The sequence below is a fragment of the Neopsephotus bourkii genome, unplaced genomic scaffold (assembly GCF_033783945.1).
Source record: "Neopsephotus bourkii isolate Nb327-2 ecotype Australia unplaced genomic scaffold, CSIRO-AGI_Nbou_v1 NB_196, whole genome shotgun sequence".
Lineage (NCBI taxonomy): Eukaryota > Metazoa > Chordata > Aves > Psittaciformes > Psittacidae > Neopsephotus > Neopsephotus bourkii.
In genome coordinates this window covers 10,034,347-10,047,096 of record NW_026900709.1, presented here as the reverse complement: position 1 = coordinate 10,047,096, position 12,750 = coordinate 10,034,347, and the positions used below count along the sequence as shown (strand labels likewise).

Below are 12,750 nucleotides of genomic sequence, written 5' to 3'. Positions count from 1 at the left end.
TCCACACATGTCCAGACTCGTATGCCCAACGTTAGAGCTTTAAATCCACAGTAAGAAGTACAGCAGTAGTCTGATATCTGGAAGTACAAAGCATTTCCAAATTCTGCACTACTAACTCCTAGGACAAGCAAGCTGGAACCTGTGCTTGTTTCACTGGGCTTTTTATGGCATCAGTTCTGAGACCAGAAGAAGCTGTCATGGTTCAAGCCCAGCTGGTAACAGAACCACACAGCTGCTTGCTCACTCCCCTACTTCTCCTCACTCCCAGTGGGATGGAGAGGAGAATCGAAAGAAAGCAGACCCCATGGGTTAAGATAACAGTTCAATAACTAAGTATAATACAAAACTATTACTACTACCAATAATAATAAAAGAAATAAAACCAGGAAAGAATATAAAACTAAAAGGAGACAGGGGAAAAAAAAAACAACAATAAACACAAGTGATGCACGACACAATTGCTCACCATAATACAATTGCTCACCACCCACCGACCGATAACCAGTCTGACACAAGCAGCAATCTGGGCCTTCCGGGTAACTCCCCCCAGTTTATATACTGGGCATGACGTGCTGTGGTGTGGAATACCCCTTTGGCTAGTTTGGGTCAGGTCTCCTGTCTCTGCTTCTCATGCCCCTCCTCACTGGCAGAACATGAGAGACTGAAAAGTCCTTGATCAGAGTAAGCATTACTTAGCAACAACTTAGAACATCATTTTGTTATCAGCACTGTCCTCAGACTAAAGCCAAAACACAGCACTGCACCAGCTACTAACAAGGAGAAAAATAACTGTTACAGCTGAACCAAGGACAGAAGTGCACCAGCTCTCCCTCAGAATTTCAGAGCACAGTCTTCCATATGCTCCCTCTTCACAATCTGAGTTCCATAGGCTCAAGGCTCCATACCTGGTGGCATAATTATTTGAGCATACCAGCATCACAATGTCTTGAGATGTAACACTCATTTTCCTTTCATCTGGCTTTTCATAGATGCTGAAGCATATTCAGAATACATAAGTTAGTAAGATGCTTATCAGTGTTCCTCTGAACTGCTAAACATAAGGGTTTCTCTCATGATCTGGGCTTGGCTGTCACAATAACTTCATAGTGATATAATTTTTTTTACTGTCAGAAAGAGGCAGGAGGCAGGAGACCACCCTGGTTAAACTCTTTCTGATAACACCTTTCCCTGCATCGCACAGACTGGGGATGATGGTCCTTGCAGAACCTAAAACTCCTTCCCTTGCTACCCAAGAAAAGGCACTGCAGGCTCGTACTTTAAAACGTCAAAAGAACGCTGTTTTCTAGAACTGGGTGTCTCACAGGACATAAGTTTTGAAATCTTCTCTTCACAACAAAGTATAAAAATCCTTAATATATAAATAGTTTCCCATATAAATATATAAAGTTTCCCAGCTGCAGTGTCGTTTTACCCTCACACAGAGCACAAACTCTGTATCAATCACAGAACAGTACAAAATATTACTTTTCTTACTCCATTTAGGAATATAGGTGTTAATATCTGCAGGTCTCAACATATCTTTTGGCAGACCTGCAATGCAGAAAGTTATTAGCTAATTGTGAAAACCAGCCAGTGCTGCAATGGCAGCATGCTGCAGAGTTAAGGTGCAGCTTCACGCTTGCTGGCTGGAAAGAAGCCCTGAGTACAGCTTCAGCTAAATGCAATGACATTCATCCTGCCTCCCCCACATGCAGTTTCTCCTGCACTAAGCATCCTCAGAGAGCACTCAATGCCATAACTATCAGCTAGATATAGTCAGACTCATGACTTCCGCATACTACAAGCATCCCTCTCCCTGTGGTCACAAAGCCAAGCTGATGTCTGGTGGAAGAAGCAGCTGCTCAGTAAGGCTTGTGTACCCGATCTGGCACAAACTTCAGGTTAAGCTCTCTGCAAATGCTTGTCTGGTTCAACTGTTTTCTTTATTGTCCACAGGAGCCACTTCTCTTTACACAGCTTCTTTGGTAAGTAAGCCTGTGGGGAAAACGAGCTAGTAGAGGCTTCTGAGAAAGACAAAAAAAGTCCTTTTAAAGTAAATGTTTTGCTACAGTTTCAAGTTATAAAAGTTTTGTGGACATACTAAAAACCAAGTCAGGGAAGCCAGCTGCCCTTTGGAACACTTCCTAAAGTGTTAAATATAGGTTCAGGTAATGAAATATTTTACTGAATTCTGAAAACCATAGACCAAAATCAATTGCAAAATGGTTAAGCACAAGCATTCATCCAGACTCCATTACTTTCTGCCAGCTGCGCAGAGTCTAGCTACCCATGCCTCTGGAAAAATCTGATCAACGCCTAGGCTTGCAGTTCTCAGAAATATTTTCCAAAATTATTTTTCCATCCCAAGGATGGACAGCACAATTGCTTGGTAGAGACACCGTATGAATTATGGTCATACAAACAGAGCACATAGCACCCGCCTGTATCAGTGAACCTGTAGAGGCTCACAGGGCAATTTTGTATTGCTTCTGACATTTTGTTTGAGGCTCTTTTTAGTTTCATTTGCATGTGATTATTATTTATGCAGTACCATAAAAATGCCTTAATGCTCACAAAGAAAGAGCAGCATCTCTGTCCGATAAAGCTCACTAACTGGAAGCTTTTGGTGGCTTCAAACAGCCTGAAAAAGACTGTGAGAGCATTTCTTCAGCACTGTGACTCTCTGCTTGCCTGCTTTATATAACTACTGGCACACATTCAAACCAGGTAACTGCGTCACCAGACAGATTACAACAGTCATCTTCTGTAGGAGCAGACTGATTACAGTTTGAAAACCTGAATCTTATGTAGGTCACTGTCCTCATAAGCCGTGGAACTGGGAGACTGTAGGAGTGTAGCTCAAACATGTTCAGCCTCAGTCTCTGACCGTTTTTTAGGCCCCCATCACTGCCCTTCTTTTGCTACAGCACAAAACCCATCTTCTCTTTTTTTTTACTACACACCTAAGATCTTTAAACAGGGAAAACAAATAAGCATACTGACTTCTGTTTACTTTAATGCAGTTGTAAAACTATTTCTACAGCCATAACTAGACACATCTACTACTCCTGTTTCATTTTTCTGGCAGAAATTTGGAGGTTCCTTGAGCCGGTCACTTTGCAGCTAAACATTATTCATGTCTGCCCTCACTATCATGAGGTAAAGTTAAAAAAAAAAAAAGAAATATCTAAAACCACTGAATTATTTTGTCACACACAAAAACATTGGCACTGGCTATTAAACCTATTTTTAGCAATATTCTGTAAGATATGTTTAAACATGTTAATGTTGCACTGAACTTAGTGCTTGGAATAAAATGGGAAGGACAATAAATTGTGCTGAAAGTTTCCACAGAGCACCTCATTTTAAATGCTGTTGCTCCAAATAAATCTGAAATATGAAAACATTTCTACTACAGACTAGAAAGTCAAAAATAATTTAACTATATGCAAAATGGCTACTATTCTAGGATCCAATCTTCTGATCTTATACATGCAAAAATACAGCAATTTTCACTGGAAATTTTTCCTTCTTTTACATATACCTGAATCAGTGATGCCTAGTAATAAGCCCTGTCCCAGCAAACACTTCAAACTGCCAGTCAGGTATTTAACATGATACAAAGCCAGCATTTCCAGCAGGAAAACCGGGAGTAAGAAGAGGAGGAAAGTTACACAAGGGGTAGCAGTCAAAAAAACAGTGACACAAGGAGCATCACCATGCTAGTGCAAGTACCTGTAAGCCAAATGCCTGGCATTCAGCACTTAGCCCTGGGAGCTCAGCAAAAAAGCCTGTGAAGCTTGAAATCAAGGAAAAGACACCTTACAGGCAGCCTGAGTGATATGCTTCTATATTATAAGCAAGCTGAAAGCCATGGAGATTCCTCAGTGCAAGAGCTACTGAGGACTCTCAAATCTGGATGGTGGAGGTAATGCACCATAAGCACCTGCAGCTAGAAGGCCATTAAATCAACCTGACAATTACAGTTGATGTTTCTTTATCAAGTCCAGTGTATTCATCCATTAGTTTTGAAAGTTGGCAGTGCACCATCCTTTGGAGAAAGTCTTACTGAGAAGTGCTAGGCAGCTGTTACTAGTTTGCCTGAAATAACATGAATGAGCAGCATCATGAAAGGTCAAAAATGTCCTCAAAACCGCAACTCCTACCCACCAATTAACTTTCTCTCCTTCAAAGGCTGAGCATCGGTCATCTTTGACATATCTGAATTATATTATCACTTTAATAAAAGTCATGCTGAGAGGGTTTGGAGAGGACATTTCACCTGTGTAACATTTTCCACGGAAACTAAGAGTGGCTGTTACTGCCTGGCTCCTCTCTCCTGTTTGAAAATGAGGCACTCGAGGCCAGTCCTCAGGCACGGGAGCCTGCAGCCATTGTGTAAGGCAGGCAGTTCTGCAATGCCTTAAATCTCAGTATATCAAGGCACTTTGGCAGACCAGACCATGAACAAAGTTTTACAGCAGCAGTATCATGCCATTTTTTTTTCCTTTTCTAGAGACAGCAAAACTGAGCCAAAGAAAGAATAAGTGATTTATCTGAGGGGAAGAACAAGGTCAGAAAGAAAGATTTTGTCAAAATTTTGGAAAAGCTCCATTCCCACTATGCCTGAATCAGTGTACCCAACCTGCCCAAAGGCACTTATAAAAGCTTTGTAAATGTCACTACATGAGACATGCACATCTTTGTACTGGCACTGCAGAATGAACAGCAGTGAAGAGCAATGCTATCAATGCTGAAAAGAAGAGCTGGAGATTAGAACTTTAAATTGACATAGCAGAATTAGTAAGTATCACTGCTTCAAAATTGATTTTTCCTACAACACAATTGCAGACTTCAGTTTTAACCTTTCAAATTGCACTACGTGTGATCTCTGGCAGATACTACCTATAATAACGAACCATGCAAATTGAATACTATTGAAAGCAAGAAAAAAATGCTGTATTTATCCATACATTGAGAATGTCATCTTCAAGTCACTATTCTACTTACAACTTGGTTGTCATCTCCCAGTTCTTGTCAATGATGAAAACTAGATTTATTCATATAGTTCTTGCTGCTGAAAACGATTTCTCCTAATTCTTGCCTTAGTCATAACTGAAGTGTCTTCTTTTACTTTTGTACAAATTAAACTTTGTCTTTAGAACCAGAGTGCAGGCACAGAATCAGAATCAGAGACTGGTTGAGGTTGGCAGGGACCTCTGGAGGTCATCTGGTCAAATCCCCTGCTCAAGCAGGGCCACCTTCAGCTGGTTGCCCAGGATTGGATCTTAGACAGCTTTTGAATATCTCCAAGGAAGGAGACTTCACAACATCTCTGGGCCACCTGTGCCATCACTCAGTAACTCCCATAGTTAAAAAGTGTTTACTGATGTTCAGGCAGTTTCCTGTGTTTAAGTTTATGGCCATTGCCTCTTGCTGTGTTAGTGAGCACCCTGAGAAGAGTCTGGCTACATCCTCTTTGCAACCTTCCATCACCTGTTTATACACACTGATGAGAACCCCCCATGAGACTTCTGTGCTAAACAGTCTCAGCTCCTTCAGCCTTTCCTCATTGCAAAGATGCTCCAGTCCCTTTAATAAATTTTGTGTGTATGTTCATTGGACTCTGTCAAGTTCATCCATGTATCTGTTGCTCTTAGGAGCCAGAACTGGACATGTTGGTATGAGTCCTGAGTGAATCTTAATCCTGTTGTTGCATTAATACTGCATGCAGTTTAACTAAAAAAAGAATGTATAATATCTATATATTAACAGTCTGCACTGAGATCAGTGATATTACTAAGTTTCTACTCAGGTTCTTTTCTTGTATACTTCAAAAGGTGTTTTGTGATTTTTTTAGTACAAAAAAAAATTACTTGAACAGTAATCTCTCTTTTTATATATATATATATTTTTTTTTTTTTTTCTTCCCCTGTGCTGAACTAACAGAAAAAGAATGTTTCTGGAAGAGTTTACTCCAGAGGCCTGATCCTCTGCCATGCTGAGTTCCTCTTCAGCGAGGTGGGCATTCTTGACTGACTAAAGCCAATGCTGGTAAAAACCTTTCCTTTTAACTGAAACCCCAGGTGGAATACAAAAGCCTGAATCTAACACATAAACCAATCAGGTTTCCCAGGTTAAATTACGCCTAGTATGAATAAGTTTAGCTCCTCTGATTGCCCACTGTTTGCAGCATTAGTCCAAAGGAGATGGAAACGGTTCCTTCTGCTGAACTAGAAAAAAGAGGTAAAGCAAATTTTCTTATGCAAGTGAGATCTAGAATCTGGGTGACAGTTTAAGCTTAAGCCAGGGACTCAGGACACCAACTTTATTCCCTTTGCATTACTGCTTGTCAATCAAAGTATTTCTAGTGTTTCTTAAGATACTTTACCCCCAAATGAAAAAAAAAATCTTCACCAAGCAGAAATATCCCACAAAAGACAAATAACTAACCCTGCCTTTCATCACATTACTTTCTGTCTCTCTTCCAACCAGGATGCATCAGTACCTTGAACTACTCTTCCACAATACATAAAAGCATCACAACACAACACCACCATAGTTTTTACATAAATCCTTATGTTATTTTGTTGAGTTTCTCCCCAACATTGGGAAATATGCCAGTGGTTTTTCTACATTTGCCTATTTGGACTTCACATACATATTTTGTGACTAATATCATTGCTACTGCATGTCACAGCTTTTTATGCTGGTGACACTTGTCTACACATATATTTCTCCTGAAAGTTCTTATTCTTCTTGTTGTGGTTTAACCCCAGCCAGACAGCTTGTTCACTCACTGAATCAGCAGGCAGGTCCCAAGGCTACCCAAAGGCCATTCAAAACCTTCAGAACTCTCAAACGATGCTGCTGTACTTGTCACTGGGGCTGGTGTAGCTCCTGTGCTTGCCGGCTCTCCCACCACCAGCTTCTCTTTTTCTGAGTCCAGATCTTCCACCTCTGCCTTTCTGGGGAATGCTGCGGGGTCTCCTGTGTCCTCCTGGGGCTCGGCGGGCGACTTCCGGGGAACGCTCTCGGCCACCGCAGGGCTGGGCTCGGCCGCGGGGCTCGGCTCCTCCGCCGCCTTCTCCCGCTCCTCGACAGCCCCGACCTCCTCCACTGGCAGCCGTTTGGTCCCCAGGGCCGCTCTCCAGGGCTGTTTCAGCAGCCACCGGCTCCCGGGGCCACTCCCCCTCGGCTCCCCGCGGCCTCACGCAGACAGGGGCAAGGGCGAGGGCCAGGGCGGTGAGGAGCAGCCGGACGGCCAGGGACCAGTCCACGGCCACGTCCGTCCCGCCCTGCTGCCAGAGCCCACCTGTATTACAAGTCATTGCCATAAAGTACAGTGAGACAGGAACCTTAGCCCAAGCCCCACACTTGATAAACACTAACACAGCAAATACCGGCTCTAAGTAAGTTACAACATTCTGAAGCTGTGAGATCAAGAGGAACAACTCTGAGAGCCAATAAATCAGCATTGTGACGAGTGACTATTAATCCAGTCGGATCTGTCGTTATCTGAACCCCTCGTGCCCCACGTTGGGCACCAAAAAGAACTGTCTTGGTTTAACCCCAGCCAGACAGCTTGTTCACTCACTCCCCCCCCTTCTTGCCCTCCCCCTACTCCTGGAAGGACAGAGAGAAGAAACAGAAAGAATGCAACTCCCACGTGTTGAGATAAGAACAGTTTAGTAACTAAGGTATAACACAAATTACTACTGCTACCACCAATAATAGTAATGATTAAGGAAATAACAAGGGAAGAGAATACAACACCTCACCACCTGCCAAGCAATAACTCGCTCCCCCCAGCCTGACCAAGCACCTACCGATACCTCTTCCAAACCTGCAGTCCACTTAGCCCTTCTGGGTAACTCCCAGTTACCTCCTGGGCATGACATGCTGTGGTATGGAATACTTCTTTGGTCAGTTTGGGTCAGGTGTCCTGTCTCTGCTTCCTCCTGGATTCCCCTCCTCCCTGGCAGAGCATGAGGCTCACAAAGTCCTTGGCCAAACCAAAACATCATTTTTATCAGCTCTGTTCCCAGGCCGAAAGTCAAAAACACAGCACTGCACCAGCTACCAAGAAAGAGAAAAATGACTGCTACTGCTAAACCCAGGACACTCCTTTCCAGTTTTTAAGTTGAAAAATAAGGAATACAGTGTATTCTCAATGTATTATTTTTACCCATATACTTTTTCTTAGAAATGCAATATTTCTGCAAAAGTGCAGAAACTTGTTCTAACAGAGTGGATTATGCAACTTGACACACTTGAAAACACTGTTATTTGAAACTGATTATGCCAATTAAGCAATCTGAATTAGCTTCTTTTACAGTATTTTGAGATCTGATTAAAAGCACTGCTAACACAACATGTAATTTCCATCTATCACATCGAAAGTGTTAATGTTTCACATGATGAAGTAGGAGAATAAAACCTACAAACCTTTGACAAACAGTTCACAAACTGTGTGTTGAGCTCATATAAGAAAAAAGTGGTACACAGCAGCAATATCCTTAGAACTGTTTCCATGCAAAATGACAGCATTTGCTAGAGGAAAAGTTATCTATAAACCTAGACAATATCATTCTTAAATGTCTAAAAAACCCCAAAACTTAAGGTTAGTAACTACTAAATTAGAGACATATGAAAACTAACGTAATACTAGAATAAATTTTACGCCACAAGAAGGAATAAAAAGGCTAATTCTTATTAGATTCAATTCATAGGAGCTTTTGAAAGGCCATCATAAAGTAAAAAAAAAATATAAAAATCCTTAACTGTTTTCTTAATAAAACTGTTTACAGAAAAGTGTGTTGAGCAATTGCATTACCTCTCCTCTTCTTCATTATGAGCACAGTTTAAAGGAACAGCAGTAGAAAAGTAGCTGCAGTAATATATCCAACATCTTAATTTGGATTTATGTGGCTGTAACTTACAGAATTTTGTCATCTTTAAAAGTGTGGAAATGTGGTTGATGCCTCAAGGACATTTTCATCAGCTCTGACTCTATCAGTGCCACTGATGGCAGACCGACGTCAAAGTTTCTTTTACCCTTTCCAAGCAGATGCCGGTCAGAAGCTGAGCATAAATATTTACAGAATTTCAGAATTATGAAACCTGAATCACGTCATTGTAGCCATGTAATTTTTAATACAGCCTGATTGGTTTGACATTCCCTGCTTTCTCTGTATCTCTGTTCTGGGTCTACCAGGATGTCCAGGTCTCACATTTTACTGTTTAATCCACGCACAAGAACATACCAATAGAAACCGAAAAGGAGCTGACCATCTCTGTGCAGAACTTTGAATCCTATCCCTAATTTCAATGACAGCAAGTAAGAAAAAGATGTAGTATAATAAGATCTAAAACCACAATTTTAGAGAAGGTGATTTAAATTTGTGTTTCAATTTTCTGTCTTCAATGCAAAAATAGGAAAAGAACACATATGGGGAAAAAAATATTGTCCAGCAAATAGTAAAATGAATCATTATTTATCTTCATAAGTTACACAATCTGCAATGTTGAAAATTCTAGAAGGCAAAGTGGTTTTGTATGAAAAATAATCCACTTCTTTCTTTAATCTTTGTTAAAAAAAAATAAAAACAAAACAGCCTTGAAGCATTTTTGAATTTGTTTTGACCAGGATCTTCACTAGACATTTTTAAGAAAGAATCATTTCATGGATGAGAGCCAGGTATTCCCTTTCACTTCAAGTTCAGCCTTGAAAGCACAAACTTTGCCAGAGCAGTTATAAGTCAGGCATACTCCTGATCTAAAAGCTCCTTTTTTTTTTTTTTTTTTTTTTTTTCCCCCCTTTCCCTGGAATTCTCTCCAAAAATGTCTCCTTATAAATAAGTGCTATTTTGGTAAATGCTGATTTCTTCCTTACAGCCTCCATTACCTCTGCAATCAGGGAGGTCAATTTCATTAACTTTCTCCAGTTTCAGTTCATGAAATTTTAAGTATAAGATCAAGTAATACTTTGGGTATTTCCCCAATTCCTTAGAACTTACAAGTACATGCTCTACAACAACAATTTACAGAATGCAGTTTTAACACACATTTTTGTGTGTGTGTGTGCGGGCATTTCAGTTGAAATTTTGGTAATTAACTCAGACACTAAATTAATGTCTTCCAAAACTGCCTTTTGAGCATGACTGATCCACAAAGCATCGGGAGAAGCATTGTATTCCTGTCATGCTTTAAGCCCAGCCGGTAACTCAGAATCACACAGGCACTCTCTTGCTCCCTTCTTCCCCCCTACTCCTGGCCGGATGGGGAAAACTGAAAGAATGTAAAACACATGGGTTGAGATAAGAACAGTCCAATAACTAAAGTATAATACAAAATTACTACTACTAATAATAATGATGATAAGGGAAATAAAAATGGGAAAGAATATAAAACTAAAAAATGAAATGAAAAAAAAAAACCCAACAAACCAAAGTGATGCACAATACAATTGCTCACCACCCACTGATCGATACCCAGCCCAAACCGGGCAGAAATCTGGGCCTTCAGGGTAATTGCCCCCATTTTCTATACTGGGCATGATGTGTTCTGGTATGGAATACCCCTTTGGCTACTTTGGGTCAGGTGTCCCGTCTCTGCTTCCTCCCAGCTTCTCCTGCCCTCCTCACTGGCAGAGCATGAGAGACTGGAAAGTCCTTGATCAGGGTAAGCATTACTTAGCAACAACTAAAACATCGGTGTGTTATCAGCATTGTCCTCAGACAAAAGCCAAGACACAGCACTGCACCAGCTACTGCGAAGGAGAAAAATAACTGTTACAGCTGAACCCAGGACAGTTCCGTATTACCGTATCTTTGAGTTTTAAGATTGGGTGGACTCAGCAGCCTGACTTAAAAAAATCTGATTTTTAATGTACTGCAGACTTCAAGGGGCTGATGAAAGTGTGTGGGCTGGCTTGGATGTGAGCCGTGCTTTTTCCATACATCATTGTGTCTCCTGTACTAATGACTCACACCTACACATGCTCTCCGATTTCTAGGCAAAGTTATTTATGAACTGGAACTGCAGTGCCTAACCCTGGTGGTATAACGATACAGATCATGAGTTACCTAAAGCACTTGTCTCTGAAGCATAGACAATCTGGGTACACTGAATTCACTCTCTTTTCAGATGCAATGAAAACTGGACTCAGCTTCTCCCCGATAAAACCCACATCGTAATTTTATCTTGCAGACTGCTATGGAATTGATGTGGTGAAAATAAACACAATCATAGACCTCTGAGGGCCCCTCAGCATAGAAAACCACCCTATCTTCTCTCACAGCAGGTATTTGCCACACAGGCTATTTATACCTGGAGACTTGCATGTCGCAGGCCACTGCAAAAAAAAAAAAAAAAAAGTAAAAGTTATTTTGTTAAAGAAAAAATGCTGTTGCTCCAAGCTGATGATGACAGTCTTGCCTGAAGTGTCTCACTCCCTGGTCCAGAGAAGTATTCAAACCTTCACATTACAATCTCTGCCTTCAGGCCCTCTTCCCCAGTGCTGAATCTTATGCTAGTTAAGATGGCAGGAGCATCAGCATTTGGTAGCAATTATGTATCTTTTTCTACTTCCTTTGCAACTGGCCATGAAGTGTTTTTACTTCAGAGTCAGGTGGGGCAATTTGTCTTCCTTTCTTTCTGTGGGGTAATTTGGTGAAGGACACAGAAAAACCAGTTCAGAACAACCGCCTAAATGACTTCTCTCTGAGCATCATAAACCATACAACATGTTACATCCTCAAAGATATAAAACAGTGATCTGCTGAAGTGTAAATTTTCAAAGATGTTAATCTTACATCTAAGTAAGCACACAGCATTCTTAATGCTGAAAATCATGTAGCGTTTTGGATGTTGGATTCACGTGATTGTGTATCTAAACAAAGCTCTGTTTAAATGGAAGAAAACCAAGCCTTTATATATAAGCAAGCCTCTAACAGTTACTTATGCAGACATGCATTTTCCTTCCGGCAGCACAAGGTTCTTCCAGTCGTACACTTAGGTATACTTCATTGTGGGTCTCAAAAGAAAAACAGTAAGGTATTAATATTAATATGGCTGCTGAACTGCAGACTGGAGGGCATTTGATTTCAGGTAGCTGAGTTGTGTTCAGAAATCAGTATCACACTGTCTGGTGCAAACTTACTAATGTTAAGGGCTTACTTCTGCCTATGCTACTAACAGTTCAGTCTGGGGCCAATTTATTTTAAATATTTGCAGAGCACTTAGCAAAACAAGTCATCAGTTCCAGCTGATAGGACTTTAAGTAATATCATAGATCATTCAGCCTTAGCTTTATTCTGTAGTACCGAGTAAATATTTCACAAACTGAGTAAGTATATCTGGTCTTTAAGTTACAGAAATAATAGGAAAACTGTGTCTCCTGTCATCGTACAGGCTATTCTCCCCTCATAGATATTTAATTAAAAGATGCTGAAAAGAACAGTGATTTTGACTTTTAAGATTTGAGTAGGCTTGCTCTTATTTTGTTTCTGTAGTTTTGGACTGCGAAAGTTGTTATTAAACAAGCAATGAACACTAACCGAAGCAAGGATGAATGATCAGGGAAGTCCCCTGGGTCATACACCCTTGCTTCTTACAGCTGAGTAGAACAACAAACGTGATGCAAAGAGAAACTCAAATTTATCTCACTGTACATCTGCTCACATTTGCTCTCTTTCTGTTTTTAGTCATTTCCCATATGAGTTTAAACATTTTCCCCGTGCCCAGTAA

General features: G+C 40.8%; 1 protein-coding gene across 3 annotated transcripts in view; it reads right to left on the bottom strand.

Moving 5' to 3' along the window:
* PDE11A (phosphodiesterase 11A) overlaps positions 1-12,750 on the bottom strand; it is a 141,249-nt gene that overhangs the window by 84,660 nt on the left and 43,839 nt on the right. The window contains exon 1 of one of the 3 annotated variants that reach the window (XM_061379554.1): positions 10,477-10,750. The exons of the other annotated variants lie outside the window; for them this stretch is intronic. Within the exon in view, the coding sequence (XP_061235538.1) occupies positions 10,477-10,542 (66 nt within the window). The 5' untranslated portion in view covers positions 10,543-10,750. Of the gene's footprint in view, positions 1-10,476; positions 10,751-12,750 lie in introns of those variants that run through there. 3 annotated transcript variants of the gene reach the window in all.